At 39.8% G+C, this 22,656-nt stretch overlaps 1 protein-coding gene across 1 annotated transcript in view; it reads left to right on the forward strand.

Annotated features, from left to right (window-relative positions):
* Nucleotides 1-22,656, forward strand: part of CNTNAP5 (contactin associated protein like 5) — a 273,515-nt gene that overhangs the window by 184,517 nt on the left and 66,342 nt on the right. The window contains exon 13 of the mRNA XM_031057766.1: nucleotides 3,139-3,339. Within this exon, the coding sequence (XP_030913626.1) occupies nucleotides 3,139-3,339 (201 nt within the window). The remainder of the gene's footprint in view (nucleotides 1-3,138; nucleotides 3,340-22,656) is intronic.

The following is a 22,656-nucleotide window of genomic DNA, read 5'->3' on the forward strand; positions in this document are numbered from 1 at the left end:
GGTGGAATGGATTTCTCTTCCCTTTCTTCCTCTCACCTTGTTGCCACCAGCTCTGTCTGTGTTGTGTTGAGCTGCCCTTCTGATCTCAGGTTTGCTTGCTGGTGGCTATGACTATCCTGTCACTAGATCAATGAGAAAAACACAGATTATTTTTTTTTGAGAAGCTGAACTGATGGGCACCTTTACTTCAAAGGTGAAGCACAGAGGGAAACTTTAAAATGACCACTTAAGCATAGATCTAATCTGTAAAAGTAGTAAGCCTAAAAGACTAGGCATGTGTTGACTAGGAAATCTCTGAAATGTAACTTCAAAATTCTTCTCTTCTTTGTAACTTTTTAAACTCCGTTCTGATGTACTTGCTAAATCACATTTACTTTGAATACAGAAAGAAACTTGATTTGTTTTTCCTTTCCCTTTGTAAACTAGAGGATGGAAAATAGGTCAACTTATTTCTAAATGATCCTGTGGAGAAAAGCAGATCCAGAATGTCAAAGTTCAGAACTCAGGACAGCTATGTGCAGCTGTAATGATAACAAGACTGCTGAAAATTAATGAAAAATCATAGAGGAAGATAAGAGGAAGACCTGTCACATTTCCTGTCCAGTACTCCTGTTAATGAGTGCTGGCTGCTTACAGTATATTTGCTGATACCTTGTCCAACCTCATTTCAAATGTGTCAATTAATTATATTTCCAACACTTTTTTTGGGAAGACAGTTTTGTGCTATGCTATTTTTAATCAGCTTTTCCTAGTATCCCTTCTTTGCTTCTAAATTGCTAGCTCTTGATGCTTCTGACTTTTCAGGTACCCACATGGCACCTTTCTTCATGCACAGCCTGGAAAGTACAGCAGTGTTAACCACTGTACAACAAGAGCATTAGGCTGCTCTACTTCCTGAGCAGCACTGTGGCCACTATTGTGAGCATTGATTTTATTGCATTTTCTTAAAATTATGTTCAGAACTCTCAGTGGGGAGGTGCTTTTCACAGCCCACCTGGAATTTCAGCAGCCAGTATATTCCATCATCTCCTGGTTTTATGTCTCACATTATCAGCAACTCAGTGTTTGTCTTTTTAGTAGATATTTCTGTTAAGGCAGAAGTTCTGTCAGCTTTTGTGAGAGGAAAGTTAACTCACCCTCGGCTGCTTCTGAAAAATCCACTCTGTTCTTGTCAATATTGCCTTGAGAGAGCAAAAAGAAAACAGAGGGACTGACTGATAAGGATCGCTATTTTAAGATGTACAAGATGTCTGTTACAAAGTCATTGAAGTATATTGTTGTTCAAAGCAATATATGTGCAGGACTGTGCAGGGTATTGTGCTGCAGTGTTCACTGTGATAACAACCACTGGGACAAGTATTACAAGCAATAAATTTGTAGTATTTCTTATCATTTTAATCTGACTTTCGTGTATTGCAAATTGCAGTAATGTTTATTTGAGCTCCAACTCCAAGGGTCCACAAGCAGCTTCCTGAAGTCAGTAAGATCCACAGAATTGCAGACCTGTGAACAAACTTTCTGTCTACATCACAGAAATTATGAGAGGGTTGGGAGTGAATGTGTCACTTGCAGCCAGGTCTTGGAACAGACCTCTTTAGATAGTCTCCAGATGGTTGTTACTTGCCTGTCATTTGAATGCCTCCATAATGACAATCCATCAAATCAGCTGTGTCTTTGCACAGATAGTCCATTTATACACCTATTAGAATTTTTATACACCTATTAGCATTCTGTTGAAGTAATCTGGGGCATATATGTGGCTCAATGAAAAATATTTTGACTGCAATGCATTGTAGCGTCCACAGAGCTACTGGGCTCATCATGCCAGTGTATTGGAAAGATCAGGCTCTTCAAGAACTCAGGCCAGGTAATGTGGTAAAACCATCTGAATTCTTAAATGCACAGTTTTACAGCTTAGAAAACATATGATTCATTGTTATCTAGGGTTTCCCTGATGAAGCATAAATAACAAAATAGAAATCTATTGCCTAGATCTCACTTCTTCCTCTGTAACTGTCTGCATATTTCTGCAGGTGAGATTGAAATCTCCCTCTCATCAAATGATTGAAAATTGCTGCCTTAAATTTTTGCCCTGTCAGTACCTTGTATCCTCCCTAGGCAAGCAGGGTCTTTGATAAAGAGGAAATTTGCTGGTTGTGACTTTTACTAATAGTGTTGGGCATGTACAGGGCTCAGTCCTGTGAATCCTCATTGAAGAGTTCGTCTTTAACTCTGTGTCAGCTCAGCAAATTGGCCTTTCTGCCTTGCCCATTGCTATACCAGAACCAACTGGGAAAAAGCCTCCCTGGAAGTTAATTGCTTCTAAGTGTGGTGTTCTCATTATGCCAACCCCAATGCTGATTGTGAGCTGGGTTGTAGGTGCAGGTGCTTAAGCCTACATTCTGCTTTCTGTCACCTACATAATCCCTTGCTCTGCCAGTAAATGCAATGAAGGAAAGGAGAATGGGCTCCCCAGCATGGAAAAGCATCAATATTTAGAGTTAACTACAGATGCCAAGTCATATGGCATTCTGTAGCATCATCCAAGTAGGGCATCACTCAACTTATATGCAGAGAAATCTGAAAACTGAGTGAAATGAGTGATCTGACTTCCAGCTGGGTGGTAAGAACATACTCTCAGTTTAACTTTCTGGCAAGAGATTGTGCTTTCTGCTCATGGTGAGTCTGTGCAAGCTCATCAGCTGCAGTTCTGTGCTTCCATTTGTTGTTACAACAGCATGGGCTGTGCTCTCAGGCAAAAAGTGAATGTTACCCCAATGAACCATATTACTATGTGTTTTCTCTTAGGGACTAAACCAGTTGAAAGATATCTAATTTTATACAGATATCTGGTAATAGAAGAAGCTGAAGGTCTCCTGTGCTTCCCAGGAAGCTTGTAGTTTCTGTCTTTCTCAGTGTTTGCTTGAGCTGGTTCAGAAACATATTTGTAGGCCACACTGACCTTTCATGAAGACAGACCTGTTGGTGTTCATCACAAAGTGCCCATTTTGGGGCCTGGGGTCCTGCTGATAGTCTGTCCACTGCAGTAAAATGTTACATTTCAGTTGTTTTTTTGTTCCCTGCATGTTGGAAGTGTTCTGCTGTTAACCTCCTGTTCAATCGTTTCTCATTTAACAGAAGATAAGATCTGGACTGAAGTGCAGCACAACAGCACGGGGCTGACCAGAGTGCAAGGAGCTGGTCCAGAGAAGCCCTACACCATGTCCTTCAACTACAGCAGCAGTGCAGAGCAGCTGGAGGCTGTGATCAGCAGTGCTGAGAACTGTGAGCAGGAGGTCGCCTACCACTGCAGGAAGTCACGGCTCCTCAACACCCCCAGTAAGTGCCCCCAGCCCAAATCTTTCCTTCTTAACTCCTATTGGTTGTACAGCCGGTAGAGGCCACACTGCAGCTAAGGAGAAAAAAAAAAAACCAAACCCAAACTAATAAAAAACCCCAAATTAATAGTAGCAATATGGAATAAAGTGAAAAACCTTTTAGCGTTTTGGATTCTACTGTGCAGTTCATGCATGCCCAGACTCTGAAAACTATGATGGGAAGTGCTACCTAGAAATCACAAAAAGTGTATTTAGCTGATGGCAAATGGAGGTGTTTATTCATTTACAGTTTTTACCTGTATATCAAAGATAAAAAGCATCCAGATTGCTGCAGACTCATAATGTTATGTAGGGGAGGGGTGAAACCTCTTCTGAGACCCGCAGCCCTGAATATGATGTTCAAAGTGCTTGGTAATACAGTTCCTGGGGCAAAACTAACTTTCCCTTTGCAATAGAAGGAATATTTTTTTCACTTGTCTTAATGTAACAGAAAAAAGGAAGCATCAGTTTGTGCTTCTGTGCAGCACCAAATTTCCAGTGGCTACTCAGGATGTCTGGCTTCCAGTCAACTCTGTCTTAATGTCAGGATTTTGTTTGCTTATCTGGAGAGATGAATGACCGTAAGGGCAGACTTCTGAATGACTTCAAAGTCTTCTCTGTTACTTGTAATGACTGCGTTGTCCTGGTGATTATTTGATTATTAGCAGCTCTTAAATTTGTTTGTAGTTTAGAGGAAGGACCATGGAAAGCCTGAAGGGGAGTTTGCAGTAGGAGTTCCTATTGTCTTAAAAACATATTGCCTAATGAGATGTGTCAGAACCCTCCTGGTTCCAGCAAAGTTACTCTAGCACTGAATTTTTATGGATACAGTAATCAGATGCCTTACAGTCAGTTTATTTTTAAAAGCTGTGAATTATGTCTTTTGTTATCATCAGATTTACCAGCCAAGAATTACTGGTATTGCTAATCTTTTTTTAAAGAATGAAATGTTAATATCAGCATCCAGGGTAGAGCACAAAGGGAAAACAAATTGTGGGCATAACTGCTCATAAAGTGGATTTGATGTCTTACAAGTACTTTCAGTGTTGCTGGCTTCTGTATCCCACAAGACACTTGATATGGCTAAGAGGTAAAACCCCACAAAGGCTATTTTCAGAATGTTGTTTCAAGCATGAATGCCACAATATTACAGCAAGTCTGCATGTATTTATTTTTGCATATTTCTGTGAGGCACTTGGTCACGTGTATGTAGGAATGTACACTATGAGTGGGTTTTGAGATGCCTCTTGTATGTGGGACCTCTCTAAACCTGGGGACACTTCCTGAGAACCAAAACTTTTGGGGAAAAAAAAAAAGTAAAGATAATCTTGTGTAAATTGACAGTGTATAAACTGTGCATCTTCAGGCCTAAAGCTATGAAACAACGGGCAGACTGGCTAAGAAGGCTCCTGACAGGCAGCTCATCCTCTACTTGTCCAGGACAAAGGCTGTGGCTGGTTCCTCAAGGGAGAGGATGTGGGGATGGCGTCCAGCAGTCTGGCTTGTGCTCTTGCAGCTGATGCAGTGCCACTGTGGTCCTGACAGCTGACCACACAAGAATTGCACAACTCTTTTAGTCTTCAGTGCGGCACCAGCTGAGAAATTAAAAAAAAAAAAATTGCAATCCAGCGCTGTGCATGTGGTAGATGCCATAATTTTTCCCTCATTTTTTCTTCTTTTAGTATGCTTTTTAGTTACACTTTCAAATTTTCCTTTTTTCGTCCTGAGCTTTCCCCATAGTCTAAGGCTTTAAATTTGGCAAGATGTGAAACATGCTCAAAAATAACATTTCAGTTCCTGAAATGACAAGATAAGGGTAATTTGTTCTTAACTGAGTATTAAGTATTTTTGTAGAAAAGCATTATTTTCCCCAAGCTCTATTAATTGTTATTAATTTTGTAGTGAAATGCGGTTAGAAACTTAGAGGACCTTAGGAACTTAGAGACCAAGTAGTGCTGAACACTATAGGTGTCTTGAAGAGCTTTAGGACTTAAGGAATTTCCACTCCTAAACTTGGAGATGAGCTACAAGTGTGAGTGACCTCAGGGTATTTTGCTGGACCTGCTGCAGAAGCTTCTCACCTGTGTTGTGTTTGCCAGATTTGGGGCCAGAGAAACAGAGCAAAGATCAAAACTCTTGGGTTTTGTTTCTTTGTTTGACCTAGCCTGAAGCACTGTGTTCCCTCTGTGTTGCCAGGGTATCTTAATGTGTAATTGCTGTTAATGTGCAACGCTTCAGATCTGACTGCAGAATTCAGTATGCAATGCCCATGCATTAATGACAATACTGCATCTGTGCGCCAGCAGGAAATGTTACCTAACCTAATCCAGCTTGCTGAATGCCTCCACTCAATATTACCTCTGGACTGAGCCCAGTGGTGAATGCCTGATGGAAGGGCATCTCCCAGGGGTATATCTAATCTTGACAAAGTTATAAAAGTTCCTCTTCCAAAGGGGTAATGCAATCCAAAGAATTTCCAAAGAAATCCAATCCATTGCTGAGCTATCACTCATTCTGGGCTTTGTTTTTTGTTGTTGTTGTTTTTTTTTTTCTCTCTTCCCACAAGGGCATGGAACACATGGTTAGGATATAACAGCTGGTAGCACCAACACACCAAATCCTTGTTTTCAGGATCTAAATACTATCATGCTTCACAGAGAAGGAATAATAACATTTCCCTTTCCTTTTGCATCACAGTGCAAAGAGGTATGTTGTTGCATAGCAATTTTGGCTTTCACAGCTTTGACATGGGACGAATGGGACAGGCAAGGCATTCTGGACTGCCTCAGAGAGAAGCCCAGGGAGGCTCCTGCCTTGCTTAAAATTGTTCCAGTTTATACCAAGGAATTTCTCTTTCTTCTTTTGCTGATCCCTCCTGCCCTGAAGACACAGGCACATCCTCAGCGGGTGTGACTGAGCGTGGTATCCCCCTTGAGTTTCTTGGATTTACATCTGCAATGTGTCAGACATGCAATCTGGCAGTTGGCAGAGGAGTTTACTCATCTCCACCTCCTGCTGTCTGGAACAGCCTTATTGGTTCTCCCTGTCATACTACAGCTTAGCTGCGAGCGTGTATTTGAAAGCAAAAATTAAATTCCCCTAAACTGTAGTTTTGTACATCTCTGCCATCAGACAGATTTTCAGGTTTGTAAATGCTGCAATAGATGTCTGTTCATCAAGGCATAGCTGGCTTTTTTATGGAGATGGCAAAGGAAACTTGTATGACCAGAAATCACAAGTCTCCTGTGAATTTCCCAGGCCTGTTGGAGAAACACTAACATAACCAAAGCAAATCTGATAGTGGGCATTAATTAGGAAAGTAATCCACGCTCTTAGAAAAAGATTCCAGCCTTACCCTTACAAGTAGAGGCCAAGCCAGGCAAGCAGGGTGGGCAGGAAGCTTGAGCTGCCTCTAAATGTGCTCTCTGTATTCTGAGAATATGGTAAAGAAATGTAGCCCCCCAGGGCTTTGATTTCCTTTCTTCATGGAGCATCTCAGGCAATACCTAAGGAAAGAGCACATGTGCAAGGATAGCCACATGTGAGCAGATGCATGTTTTATTAAGCTGCTAACACACAAGATGTTTGAAGGTATGAAAACATTAACTGAACAGCCCCCCAGCTCTTGACTGAATTTGCTCAGTTTTCTAGAAGCAGTGGGTGGACTCAAATGCTTGTCACTTGGGAAGCTTCCTCACATCCACCTTATCAAGGACTTAGCACAGTGATGGCTCTATCAGTGGCAGCATAGCTTGCTTTACAATACTTGGCTGACAGTCTGTCAAGTTCATAGCACATTTGTGTAGGCAGGGAGGGAGAAAAGATCAGTCCAACAGAAAAATCAAAGAAATAGAAATGTCTGTAGGTGGTGGGGTTTTCCTGACTTCCTTATTTTTCTCTTTCCAGTAGAATTCCTACACCATGTCACCTTAAGCTTTGATTTCAAGCATTGATCCTAAACTACATCCATACTAAACTACACAGCTCTTCCCTGAAGTTATGGTCTGTCAAGTCTCAGCATTATATGAGTTGCACCCAGGTTTCCACCTCCTCTCCTCCTCTTTTGTTCCCAGCTAGTCCCATATTTCAGTGCCAGGCTGCACCAGGTGTGTCCCCCAGTCTGACCCCTTATGCCAGGCAGCTGGTTGCCCTCACTTGTGAATCACTGCATTTGCATTTTGTAACTCTCTATTGGAGGGAAAGATGTAGTTCTGCCTCACAGCAGGGAACACATCATAATTTCTTAGTTTAGACTTAATTCTGTTGCTGAGACAGGTCAAGTTTTCTTTGTCTATGCCCTGTATGTTGCTAGAGCTTTGTCTGTGCAGGCTCCCTCCTTAGCTCCAGGTGAGGCCAGTGATGTGAGAGCAAAAGGTGCTAAGAAATGTCCTTCAGGGCCCTGCCTTCAGCAGTGGCTGCTGGAAAGATGCAGCTTAAGGTGAGCACACAAGCTGATGTCTTTAGCAAGTCCCTCAATGTGTCCCCATCACCCACAGCTGCTCAGATAAGGGCATTAGCATTTATGCTATTGCCAATCCCTTTTAGTATCCAGTATGGATCTGTTGTTCATAAACTTGTCTAGTCACTTTTTGAACTTCATTAGGCTGCCTGCCCTGTGGCCTTCTAGGAAAGAAAGTTCCATGAATTCCCCACTTGCTGTTTTACAAAACTGCATTTTTTTTAATGTGCTTTTAACTACTGTTTTTCTCAGTACACTGAGTTCTTGTATTGCAGGATGCAGTGGAACACAGTTTTGTGCCCATCCAGAGCTTTTATAGTGCTTTTAGTTACTCATCTAGGACTTTCACTAATTCTAGGATTTTTCACCTGAAGTGCCCACGATTTTTTGAGATATGGTTTGCACCAAGATTTCAGCACTTTAGAGCAAATCTTTTTGAAGAAAGGAGTCTGAAGCCTAGATTCTGTTGGAGTATTTTACATAGATGTATCAGGAGGTGATATAAAATGACCTATAACAAGCAATCATTTACCAATGAGGTTTTGCTCACTAGTATTTTATGCCTTTTAAATATAATTTCCAGTTTATCATTCCAGTGCTTTCAATTGTTAATGCACTACCAGGGGACTATTTGTTCTTGTACAAAATACCTTTAAATTGTTATTGCATTACCAGGAGACTATTTTTCATTGCACGAAATAACATAGAACAGGGCAGTCTGCCCTCAAAAACTGGCTTGTGTTGAAGGAGTGGTGGATAGGTGGCAGGTGTGGGTTGTGTGCTGCATTTTTTCTTGGGTAAATAGGATCCCTTTTTTGAGAATGATTGACTTTCCATCTGTATTTCCATCACCATACCTTGTCTCTCCCCCGAAAGTGGCAGTGACAGCTTCTCACAAACACAATTTTAGACAACTTGTGCTATATTTGGAGACTTTGGAACAGAGTTTACCATAGTAATGCAATGCAACCCCTTTATTTGCAGGGAGAGATTTAGAGGCCATTTTTAAAGATGCTATGTTGTTTTTTGTGTGCAGCTGATTACAATGCAGGGGGTCTAAGCAGAATACAAAACCTGTGGCATTGCAGAGGTAACTTGGCATGGAGCCTGCACACACCTGTGAGTAGTGGAAATATCATTATCCCAATTCCTGACCCTTTTCTCCCCTTTCCCTCTACTATCCTCCCTGGCTGGCAGGGAGGTACCGTGTGCTATAGCTGCCAAGCAGGGAATGGCAGCTACTTGCTGCTATTACTTCTCATCCAGTCTTCTTGTGTTTCTCTGAGTTTGAAATGCAGCCAAGAGGCTAAATGATGGGAAAAACATGGGAATAAATCCTTGCTCAACCATACACTGGATGGCTTCTAACACAGTGGAAGGAAAGCATGTTCCCTCCTTGAAACCCACTGCAGGAGAGGGCAGGCTTCTAATTCTGCAGTGACACCAGCAGGGCAGGAGTCTCCTGGGATGGCTCCAGTGAACACTGGAGCACCATATCTGCATTTGCTTTAGACACAACGTGTCAGGTGAATTTAAAAAAACACTTATTCAAGTGAGGATTGATGGAGTAGTGAGGAGAGAGCTTCTGTGGTTACACTCGTATTTGCTTCTGTCAAATACATCCCTCATATTGCTGCTGTTACTGGATATTTCTGTTGCTTTTTTGTTGTGTGTTTGTTTCAGGTTTTTTCCCTTCCTTGAATGAATTTATTTTTGTAAGTCTGAGGAGAAATTTTGGAATTATACTTTTATTTTATTTTATCAAATTTCATTTCATTTGAGACCTTTTACAGTTTACAGAGAAAACATATTTGCACTCCAAACCAAATAGATCTACTGTCTTTTACTGATGTGGAAATTATCTTTTCCAGTATACAGGAAGGTGGACCAGGGGTATTAATGAAGGTACATAGGACATGTAAATGAAATGTAAATCTAGACAACAGATTTTGAGCCTGAATTCTGGAATTAATTGCATACATGATTATTGGTGGTTCTAAGAGGAAGTCGATGGTGTTGAGCTGATGTTGCAAGATGTTTACTTGACCTCTGCAATCTGTTGGTTTGGGACTTTTGATCCCAAAGAAATTCTGGTTTGGAGTAAAGTCAATGATACCTTTTGTTCAACCTGTGAAACCTGTCAGTGCTCATAGCTCAGTAATGCTGAAACGTTGAGTTCAGGGAATTCTGCAGTCCAAATAAGAGTTTGGAAATGGATAGGTTTATGAGGCACACGTGTGCCAGAACCAAACACACCTTAATGATACCTCTGGCTTGAGAGACTCAGTTGTATAAACTATTCATACACACAGTTTGAAGAAGGGAAGAAGGACAGAATTCTTTCAAGCTGTTTCAGCCAACATTCCCTTAATCATGAGCAGTAATAGTCTCTTTAAAAAAAAAAATGCAGGACTCAGCATATTGTTAATAATAAATAAATAATGGTGATTAGAAACAAACAGCTAATCCTTGTTTTTTTATATTAGTGGGTTACTAGCTATGACAGCAACCTGTCCTCCATTCAAGGAAGAAAGCAGGACTGCTGCCTGAGCAGAAAAGTGTGCCTTCTCCCTCATTAGAGCCACAGCAGGGAGCGTGTTCTCATCACACTTCCATTTGTCTGCTTCTTTCAGCTGTCCTACTTTAAACATCTTGGGCTCCATTAGACTCAGATTGTCTTACTGACATTAAACTAATTTGTCTGTCAAATTTGGGCCAGTGCAGAGAGTGATGTTTTCTGATTTTGCAGAGCAGAAGATGTAAATTACAGCAGTGGAAGAGTTCTCATCTAACCTCTTTCAACAAGATGCCACATGAGTGGCAATAGTAAATGGCAATAGTAATTTTCATTGGTATTTACATTATTTTTGAGGCTAAAAAAGCATTTGTGGCTGTAATTTCTTAGTTTTATGTTCTTTTTGGTTCATTTGACTCCTGCTTTAGACTTGGGGAAGAAAGTAGGTGCATAGCAAGGCACTTGGAGAAAATCAGATGGGATAGAACCCAACCCCTGTGCTTAGGTTTTGTTGGAATTGGTTTGACCTGTCCAGGAAAACAAAGGTATTAGGGGGCTATACTCCAAACGATCAATAGTGTAACTTAATCATAGAAGTAATTATGAGGAAAGAAAATGCAACTCTATGGTAAAAAAAAGACAGGTTTTTGTTCTGAATAATTACGTTACTGCTCAGATTCACTGCTTGTAAATCTGAAGTCCAGAAATTTTACCCCCGTTCCAGTTGGAAGGTAGCCTGTGGAAAATTTATTTTCATGTTTGAAAGTGTGAACGCAGAGACAGGAGAAAAGGATCTACGAGAATCGGGTGAAGGTGGCATTTTGACATTACTTGGTGTTCAAACAAAAAGAGAACAAAAATCTTACCTAAGCAAAACACTAAACTAAATACTCTTACATGAGTTATCTGGTGTTAAAAGGGGCATAAAAGTAGCTCTTCTGAGTGTCTCTTACTTCAATTTATAAAAAGAACTCCCCAAAATGTAGAGGATAAGAAAGCATACTTTGAGAAAATGTTTCCAGACACTGGGAAAAAAAGCTATGTACTTCTTCCACTCACAAGAAGCACCTAAAAGCAATTTAGAATTGTTTGCATCCTCCCAATCTGGACTGATCTGGAGAAGAGCACATCTGAAAGAGACTTGACGAGTAGTCAGAAAGATGTGGTGACCTGAAAGAAAATAACCCTTTTAAAACCTTCTTTAGAGAAGCTTTTTCATTATCTACTTGGCCCAAAAGATTGAGAACAAAAATGAAATCGTTTTTGAACCTGATTTTTTTCCAAGTCCTTTTGACAAGAGAAAGACTCAGACTGGTTTAGCCAAGGCGTGTATTCCCACTTGATCTGTCTAGGACTCAAAAAAACAACCTCAAGAGCCTTCTTCCTTTACTCTCAAGAGCAGAATTCAGAAGCCCCAGAAGAAAAGTTTTTTGGTTTTGTTTTTGTTTTGGTCTTTTTTGCAGCATTAGCATTTAGAAAGGTTAACCAATTAATCTATGCAGTTCTCCTCTAAAGGTAGCTTTCTTGTTTAGCAGTGAAGAAAATTGAGGCATCAGTCTGCAACTGACACCAATTTTACCTGAAACTAGAATAGGCCATTAGATGGCCCCTCTAAAACCAATGGCCAAGTTCTGCTAGCCACAAAGAGAACCATACCAGTCTTTCCTCTCAACTGAACACCTTTGATGTCTTTCACTCCAAGTGTGAGCTTTCTGTAGGGACTTCTTGTGCCTTGCCCTTGTGCTAATAGTGGAAGAATGAGCACGTCATTCCTTAGAGAGACATTTGCTTTTTTGTCACCACAGTAATGGTGATTTAGCAGGAAGATGTGATCCCGTGAATTTATATGGCCTTACCAAACTGCAAAGAAGATAATGGTATGTTCAGGTGGGGTATAATGGGATTTTTGTTGTATTCAGCCAGATAAGGAGAGAAAGCTATGATTTTGCACTGTGACTGGTGAAGTAATGAATGTTGGTATTTCCCCTTTGGTTTTGTGGTTTAGTGTTGAGTTTCTGTATGGATTTTTTTATATACACAGAGGAATGAAAATGCATTGCAACCTTCACTTTGGCTAAGTACTAGGAGGATCTCTCCTAGCAGTAATGCCTGTTTTCTGTTTAGGCAGTACATGGAACCTGTAGCAACATATTTCTCAGTCAAATGTTCTTGAAATTTGCCAGTGGATTGCTGAGTTACTTGAGCAATAGACACAGATGTGCACAAAAATTCACGAGGAATGTTTCAATATGTCTAATTTCTCTAGAAAACCAGATTGTGATTAACATCTAAAGCCTGCTAGAATCAATAGAGACCCATTCCATGGGTCCTAGTGCTAGAAGGAAATCTTAATTTGGTCTAAAATGATATGCAGATGTAAATGTTTTCTCACCATGCCAGATACAGAAATGTCTCTCTCCTTCCAGGATAGGAACAAAAGCTCAAACCAAACGTTCGTCCTAAACTCAATTGAACTTCATCACTACCCCCTGTTCTTTCATAGATCTTTGGACCATTGATGTTGTGCTAGATTCAGTCCCTGTCTTTGTGTGCTTTTTGTTTATCCAGGATGCTTAGTTCCACATCCAAATCTTCCATTTCTCCAAAAAGTTTAAAGTGACGTGTAATTTACAGCATGTAGTGATTTCAGTATATTAACACTAATAGCACATGAAAAGTGCTCGCAGTATAGACTGCAATCAGTTTTGTTCAGGCTGTCTCATTCAATGTCATCAAAATGTTCATAGTAACATTTTTTGTTGGGAAGGAAAAGATAACAGTTCCTGGCTGTTCTTTCTCTCAGTTCTGTGTTACTGAACCTAGTTCAGGTCTGGCAGGTTTGTTTTACTGACAACTCCAAGCCTATGATGGACTGTTTTAAAAAATGACCAGAGATCTGAAAAATGGTTTTGAAAAAAGAGTGACATCAATTTCATTATATGTTTGTTTTAAATACTGACTTTTCATTCATCTCATGATTCAAATGGTAGTAGAGTCCACAAAGTTATGTATTCATACAGATAGAGTTCTCTCTTTTTGGGTAAGTATGTGTTTTTACATTTTTACATTTATGTAGACATGTGTAAATCTTCTTTCCTCATTTTACAAGGAAAAAGAAGACTGGAATTTGGCTGTAATTGATTTTTTAGGCCACATGGATGTTGTCAGGCCTGGTACAAGACAAAGCAGTGTTGGTTACTCTTTTCTCCTTTGAGGTAAAGGCTTTCTGTACGTTAGCACTTGTTTGCCTCCCATTTGTCACTGTGATTTCAAAGTCTCAGATTTTATCTACATGAAACAACATGAACTTTGATCAAAGATTAACACTTTGGGGTGTAGCAGAAGTTTAGGGGCTGTTTCTCAGAGAGAGATCTGTATGACTAAATGTTAAAGTAACAGCAGAGCATGGGATTCTAGGACAAGTTATCTTCTAAAGTAGGCTCTATCTCAGGTCCCTTTGGCTTTTTCTCTGGCAATGCAAAGTCAATTTGATCCATTTGTTTTGCAACTCTAATACCTGCCATTGAACTGGGAAAGGTTTTCCTGCAATGAGCATTTTTTTAGGTCCTTCTTTGGGGTCCTGTTTCCCAGAGCATCCATGTTCAAAGCAGTGGCAGTTTTCTAGGTCACTTCCTTCCCAGTGCACACTTATGTTCTGGATTCATGAAAAGAGATTGTGTTGCATTTTGTTTACTACCTCTGTGAGAAATTCTAGGGCCGCTAGTCAATCTGCAGAACATTAGAAGTACCTACTTAATGGAGGCAGAATTTTACTGAGTGAATAATTACGTCCTGTTAGTGCTGAAGTAATCACCTTACATACAAGCAATGCCTCCAGAGGGAGGTATGTCCTTTCCAAAATGCCACCCTGGACAGTTCATTTTACGTCCATACAAAGCTCCAGAATCTGTCTGACCATATTGCACTACAGGTTGTCATGTTTTCAGAGGATGAAATTTATGTTCCATGAAATATGCCATTGCCAAAATTAATAGGTAAATGAACAAAGTGAAACAGACCATTAGAACAATTGTAATATCACAGTTGCTGGGTTGTGGCACAAAAGCAGAAACTAATGGGTAAACATAACCATATTATAGCGACAGGAGCCATCAGTGTGCACAACTGTGGTTACACAATGGAAGGCACTCGACCGATGTGAAATATGATCTAGCAGTCAGGCCAGTTGCAGGTAATCTTGCTTGGAACAACACTTCCCTTGGCTGGTTTGTTTTAGCTGATGGAAAATTATAAATATCACCTATTTCACTCTGGTTCTACAGGAATTTCAGTTTCACTTTGATAATTTTCATGATTTTTTTTTTTAATATCGTTCTGGACAATGATACTGAGATTTTTGTCTTCGCAGAAATTTTCCAAGGCATGAACAGATTGTTCCCGAATGTTCATGCAAATAGGAATTCAGCCAATGACCTTCAGAGTAAATGTTCACCCTAACACCTTGAAATCTTTGATGCCCTTGCCTTTATTTCTGCTCTAAAGCAGTGCTTCATAATTTTAAGTGAATGCTCAAACAATATCTAATCAGGATAAACAATTCAGAAACTGAACTGTGTTTATATAACATGATTAAAAAGCTTTGAATAGCTAACAGAATCATAACATTCTATTAATGGGCAGCTTGAGAGAAGCTACAGTAACGAATGATTGAACTGAAAAATTACAAAGCTCAAAGATATGCAGGACCAGATCCATTGGATTCAGTATATTTGTACTGATTTAGGCAGGTAAGCTGGTGGATTAACTCCTTAATTTTTACATCTTTCATTAAATTCCACTTTAGTATAAAACAAACTAAAAAACAAAGAAGCATTTTAAAAATTGAGATATTTAGACGAGCTAACAAGTTCATCCATAGCCCGTTCATGCAGTATTTACAATCAGCACCTAAACACTTCAGCACTGATAGTTTGAAAAAGCTAGCACTCTGTTCTTACAGAGGTTTACCCTGCAATACTGAAGTAGAGAGGGGTGGAGAGGCATCTTTAAGCCTGGTTACTGGAGTGGTGCAATATAAATTAGAATACCATCCGCTAGCCATCTCTGGCTAGCTTGAAAAAGCTAGCACTCTGTTCTTACAGAGGTTTACCCTGCAATACTGAAGTAGAGAGGGGTGGAGAGGCATCTTTAAGCCTGGTTACTGGAGTGGTGCAATATAAATTAGAATACCATCTCTGGCCACTTGCTGGAGCCAGGAGTGGGATTGATGCAGGAGCTCCTCCAGATCACTGTGCCACTCAAGAGTTTACTCATGCAGGAGGACTTTGTCAGTGACTGACTAAAACAGATTCAGAGCTGCTTTATTCTGCTAAAGTGGTTCAAAGTAGTTGGAGCACAGGAGAGAGCTGGGTGCTCAAGTGTTTAGCTTTCTCTCTCAGAGATTTCACTCCATACATATGCAAAAAATAATCAGTTACTTTGGTCTTCACTGAGCAAGATCTTTCAAGGGAATATGTAGCAGGGAATTGGGTCCCAATAATGGTCTGGTAGATAGGAGGCTGCAATGGTTCAGAGTCAGCCTGAGCTACAGCCACCATTGCTAATTGCTTCCTCACATGGCAGACCAACCAGGGGTTTCTCTACACAGCAAAATAAAACTGTGCAAGTGTTAGATAGGTGTCATACATGTGATTTAGCATATGTTTCATCAGCACATAAGTGTTTCCACTGAACAGTATGTGAATTTACATAACTTCTGCCACCTGGTGCATTACTTGTACTTGTGTTTTGACCTTACACTAGCTCCTAGTGAATAGACACCCTTTGCTGCTTTCACCCATGGAAAACACAAAGCCAGCTAAGGATTAAAATGCACAAGTAAATCTTGAAATTAGAGTCCTCAAAGTCCTGCTTCCATTTATCAAGAAAATGCTGTCTTACTGTTACACCATGCTACTTAAATGTGAGATATTGCTATGATGAGTGTAACCTATGACAAAAAAAGTGAAAACTTGAATACGCTAAATGCAGAATTAGGTGACTAGTTGAGTGATAATATATTGCCTAACCTAATGAAAAGACATTACCTTTGAATAATGGACCACATCGTAGATTAAATTATCCCAAGGCAAGGTAGTAGGTGCTTCATGCAGACAAGGTCAATTACCTTATCCGGAAGAGCCTGTTTGAAGTGTATTATGAATAATTCACAGACATAGAAATTAGCTTTGAAAAAGTGTCCCAGCTATAATGTGGTGAAAGCATTCAATTTCTTTTTTAATGTATTTAAGATAACACCCAAAGGACAATTATGGCTGCTTAACTGTAAGACTACTTAAATGACAAGGAATGACAATTGTGTGGTCAAATTCACATTAATGCATTATGCAAAGGGAAGCATCTCCACCATGGTGAGATGCTGTCAGGATACAAGTAACAGACCTCAAACTTCACACTGTATTTTTAAATGCTGAATGAAATTTGATCAAAGACTGATTCATTTATTAACCTTTCTCAATGAAGATGCATTTGTTGCTGTACTATCTTTGTTTATTCTAGTTGTTCAGGCCTTTTAGTTCTTTTATTTTCTGATATGGAAAAGAAGGTTCAGAGTGATTAAATCACTTGTGTGATTTTGGAGAGTCTGACAAATGCAAGGGTAGAACCAGAACATTTTATTTTCCATTGTTAATCAGAAGACAAGTCTTCTGCTATAAGCGCTAAACTAGGCTGTTTCCAAGTCAGTATTGTTCCAATCTAGAACTATTTAGCATTAGAGTTAAAATGATGGCAGTAGCCATGGTAGCAGAATGCATACTCACTTGACATATGGTGACCTTAGGTGTGAATTAGAAATGCAATAAACCTCTAAGTCTGGGGATTAACATGCCCTCTCAGCATATTTTGATTCCACAGGCAAAACAATAACCTTAGCTTTCTCTCTTTGACTTTGCAATAAGTGGTAATGGCCAGGGGAAATCCCTCAGGGGCTGCAGTTTTCTAAGATGCCTGGCAAGAAGATGGCTAATTCATCAGGTATGTATTTAAGTGCTGAAATGTAATAGTGACATTTCATGGCCTCTGAGTTTACCAGCTTTATTTGCTTGAAAGGGAGAGTTCAGCAGAATTTTAGAGGGTGCTGTGGAATCGTGTATCTAATGAGGCGTACAGCCTTCCCAGTCCTGTTTCCATTCACCTCAATGTCAAGAATCCCATTTAGCTCAGCAGGAGCAGGTCTGGGACCCTGGAACTTTTAATGGATGTTTTGAATAAAGAGGGATAAAAATTTGACACAGAGTCCAATTATAAAACAAGCTGTTAAAATATATGATGAAATAGGAAACCACCACAAAGAGATAGGAATGGAAACTTCCATTAAAGCAAACACACTGAAAAATGTTGGTTTTTTGCATGTAGTTAGGTTTTTGTATTCTCCATCATCCATCTTTTCTTCAAGGAATTCTCTAAAAAAGCTCAAGAATTTCCTTTCCTCTCACTTCACACAGTCATTGGCCTCCACCCCCGTGTTTTCTGTGAGGACTTGATAAAGACTAATCTGAGTCTAAGAGACTTGCAAGCTGATGTTCTTATTTGCATGCAGGAATGTGAACAGATGTTTACATAGTAGTGTTAAGTAGGACAGCTGTTTGGGCGTCATTTATGTATTCCATTTAAAAGCAAAGCTTTGTGGTTAAAATTTGTACTCACAATGTGGAAAGGAAATCTAAATTCAGACAAATGCATTTATTCCTGTGCTAGGGGTACTTTCCTTTAATATCTCTGAATTCACAGTATCATACAAATACCTCTTACCTAAACCTCTGGGCAAATGCACCTTACCTTGGCTGGTTGCCTGTGGAAGAAAATATATGGCACAACATCAACATTGCTAAATGCCATTTGACAGAGGGAAGAAAAATAGCACTGAGATTAGGGGAGGGAAGTTGTCCCTTTTCTTTGCAGGAGATGGCTTATTGCTGATTGTTTCTGCAGTCTGTTTGTAATGAAATGTGCATCAGGGTAATATTTGCCTTTGAATTTGTTTTGCTCTTCAGATGGGAGAAAGTGTGTTAAAGCCATAAATGTGTAACTTGTATTTATAATTTCCTAACATATATCTGCATAGAAAAACTTCCATTATGCAGGTGTACATATGCATGAAGCATATCTGTAGAGAGAAGAGGTTGGAGGGAAGGAGCTCTCATATATTTTTAAAAGTTTGCCCCTCAGAGATTTATATTTTAAATATGAGGCTTGGGTCTGATCTTGTTCATGACTTCATTTCCCCTGATGCCTGTCCCCCTAGGGCTCCATATTTGAAAAGAAAGCAGGCAAATGATGTAGACAGTTAAATGGAACTGATCGATCTCTGTTACTTGCACAGTGTTTTGTTTGGAGAACTCTAAGGTGTTAATACCTGGTCAAAATCCTACACCAGTCTGAGAGAAAAACTTACCTGCCTCAGTTGAGGTGCTTCCACCCAAGCACCACTACCTGACAGAGATGCTTGTATCTTTTCAAGCCAGTGGTTGACAGGATTTGTTGTAAGTTGTATTTGGCTAAAGGAAATTCACTCAACTAAGGAAACTTACTGCTGAAGGAAAGCTGGTGATGGATGTGATGGTCTTATGGACTTTTGATTCACAGCCTTGATGCAGCCCACAGAAGGCTTTGTCTCATCAGCTGTGATGAAAGGCCTATGGTAGAGAGTTATTTCATATGTAAAGTTCTTTATTCTCACTTTGTGATGCTTGTAGATAGACTGACTCTCATGCTGGTTCTTTCTCTCACCATTAAATACAGAAGACATGTAGGCCTGTTCAGCTTTGGGAAAGAGAGGAAGGACTAGGGCTTTTTGAGGCTGCATGGTTGTCATTCTTCTGCAGCCTCTGCCCATTCCAGTGTTCACTGCAGTGCTAAAGTACAGCTCAGTTCTTCCTTCAGCTCGAGGAGCACAAAACTGTCTTCAGCCACATAATAATCTCTGTTAGTGACAGTAGAGCTGCAGAGCAGAGCTGAGCAGTTCATATTCTATCCACTACAGTCTGTGCAGGAATGTAAATACACACCCATGTTTGTTATAGCTGTACAGAGAGATACACAGGAACCTGAGACCAATTAATCAGCAAAAATAGAAGATCTATTTGAAAGATGTGAACCTGTTGCTAACAGGGTGGAGAAAAGAGAGCTGCAAATTGATTAAGCAGTCCCACAGAGAAGACAGATTGTTGTCATCCTGACCTTTAAGGCCGGTCAGGATATATCAATAGAAGCATCTTCTGAGTACAGCGTTCTATGATTTTTTTTTCATTTACATTCTCTTGTTTTTGCCTTTATGTGCTGGCGTGGAGCCAGTTCATTTCATGGTCTTGCCTATACATATGTTCTGCTACAGCTGCATTTTTCCAAAGTGCCCAATTTCACAGCACTCCAGCCTTCCTTAGGATGACAAATAGTACCCCTGCTGCTCTGACCAACAGAACTGTAATTGCAGCCTGAGACAGGGACAGCTGAACTCAGGCCATACTGCAGTTTGGGTATATCCTTAAGTTGAAATCTGACTGCATGTGTTTATCGTAGCTAAGTTTCCGATTCCACCACTTAAGGCATTAACTGCTGACATTAATTGTAACATTGAGGAAAGCAGAATTGCTCTGCAGTTGAAAGCAGTGTCAAATCAGCAGTTATTTATTTACAATTGCTCTGTAATGTGTTGTAACACATCAGACTATAAAGAAGTTTAATGAGTTGCAGTAATGCCTCTCAGAGATACTGGAACATAGTTCAACAAGTTATTGGAAGGCCTTTTGTTCACTTTTTTGGGTTGGTTGGCTGGTTGTTTTTTTGTTGGTGTTTTTTTAATAAAGCTTAAAACCAGACTTTCTACTCTGCTTTGCAAGACTTATTGATCATAAGAAGTACAACTCAGAGTTGTCTTTTGCCAGCTAACATGCTTTGAGAACAAAAAATAAGTAATCCAGTTCAACTGGGCCTATGAGATTTCAGTTCAGTAAGGATGTGACAAAAGGATAGGAGGAGAGGCTCAGAGTGTGGTTTCTACACTGTCCAAGCTGCCTTGCTGGCTCATAATTGGTGTAAGGCTCAGAAATGTGCTTATATTATTCTCTGAGCTCTCTTTTGGATGTTGGTGTCACTTTGTAGTTGTTTACAATGCCTGTCTTGTAGAAGACAATGGATATATTGCATGCTCTTCCCAGGGACTTTTGAGATAAAGAACTTGAGATGTGATATCATTTTCCAAAGGTGTCTTTTCAAAACAGAAATGCCATTCTAATAATACCTGGGAGTGCTACTATCAGTTTTAAGAAAATCCTCTAATTTATTTAATTAGGGATTCCAGCTTTAAAGTGATTAGCAATATGTTATTATCTCTTCTAATTTATGTTCTATTAAGACTGTTTTTCTATTTTTACTCCAGTTCAGATATTCAGCATATTTACTGATGATATTTTCTGATTTCTTTAAGATAAATCTGAGCCATGAAATTCAAAAAGGCACACAGTGGAAATGACATTGTCCTAATGACTTTCTAGTCAGATTCACCCCATGTAAATAGATGTTATTCTCTAACTGTTAGCTGTGCTGTATTAACCTGAAGAGAGAGCTGAAGGACAAGGTGTGTTCTCGTTGCTTCATGAACCAATAGTGATAATAAAGATTCTCTATACCTGAATCTAGATTTTATTATTCCTAGAAGCTGCCATTGCAAGTGCAATGGGAACAAAATTAATCTGTCTTTTGTGGAGGGTTGTCAAATCTGAAGACAGTCCATTTGAGCCACTAGTGACAGTATTGGTGCAATGTGAGCAGGGGTAAAAAAAGTAATAATAAGGATCCTTTTCTCATTATTAATGCTGGTAGTTAAAACTGCATATACAGGAAACAGTTCTGTTGAGTAAGGTAATTCCATTTTTACTCAGACACTTTTCAAAATAAAGGCGAGGGGATGAACTGTTATTAGTGCATGTAGTCTCTCCCAAAGGACCAAGCAAAGATTGCTTTCCACAGCATGTTTTTCTGTAACTCATCCAGTCTCCTATTAAATGTCCCAAATGTCCCCATTTTATCTACTTTCTTTTTCTAGTTTATATAGTTGCATCTCATTGTGGGTGTAATCCAGCCAACTATCCATGATTTTTAGCAAGAATTGAATTAATCCTTGATTAATTCAACTCAACTTTATTCCAGCTGGCTTGTGTTCATAAACAAGCTACCTGCTCTGAGTTATACCCTGACTTTCAGACCACTGTTAGGCCAGGATGTTGCCCTGGGGTTTTTTGGGCTTTCTTGGTGAAACGCTCGGGCTGGTGGGCCGGTGAGAGCGCCTGGGAGCTGTGCAGAGCTGGGGACTCCATGGTTGCACCAGGTGGAGTACACGAGGTGCAAAGTGCTACAGTTGAGGTCATTACTCTTCATCCTTGCCCAATCCCAGGGGTTTGAGCTGTCATGATGGATAATTCAAGAATAAATAGAACAAATATAACTTTTTTTTTTACACCCTTTAAAAATGGGTCCTTCAAGCCTGTATATCACTTGCTGCTTACCTGCAGATGGTGCTTTTGCTTGACTCAACAGCAGCCACAGAGTTTTTCTAAGGAATTCTTACATCCTGAATCTGTTTCAGAACAGCAGGAGGCTGGACTAAACTTCTTCAGAGGTCCTGTCCAGCCTCAGCTGTTGAGTCTTCCTGTGAACAGCCTGATACTCAGTGAGTGCAAATCTGCACTGCTACCCTGATTTCACTGGAGCTGGATGCTTCTATGCTGGTTGCTAGATCTGTCCATTATTATTCCTGGAAAATAATAGGAAATTAATAATCTATAAAGTGTTTCTTGCTGGAAGTCTTTCCTGGGACAGTTGCTTATAATGCAGCTTTACTGTTCTGTAAAAATTTTCTCACTTCAACATTTCCATGAGTAATAGTTGAATATGAAGTTTTCTTGTGGTGAAATGGTTGGTTTATGGTTTGATGCACCATTCATAGTCATTGATGCTTCAACTGTTCCCCTCTGTTCTCTGCAATCTTATTTCTAGCCTCTGAAAGTGCTTTCATCTATGAAAACTTAAATAGCATTTAAGAACAAAAACTGCTGTGATAAACTACTACTCTCACCTTGCAGTATTTTATAAGGTGCATTAGTTCAGTGCTCTCTTTCCTGTGGCCTTTCCCTGTGGCCCTTTCACATCCATTATAAAATGCTTTAAAAAGAAAGCTCTGAAGAGCATATGATGTGTCTAAACTTATAAACTCACTCAACTCTTCCATGCTTTCCCCCATTCCATGTGGGCGCCTCATCCAGTTAGCTCATAAGATAATGTGGATA

This window comes from Geospiza fortis, unplaced genomic scaffold (genome assembly GCF_000277835.1).
Source record: "Geospiza fortis unplaced genomic scaffold, GeoFor_1.0 scaffold112, whole genome shotgun sequence".
Lineage (NCBI taxonomy): Eukaryota > Metazoa > Chordata > Aves > Passeriformes > Thraupidae > Geospiza > Geospiza fortis.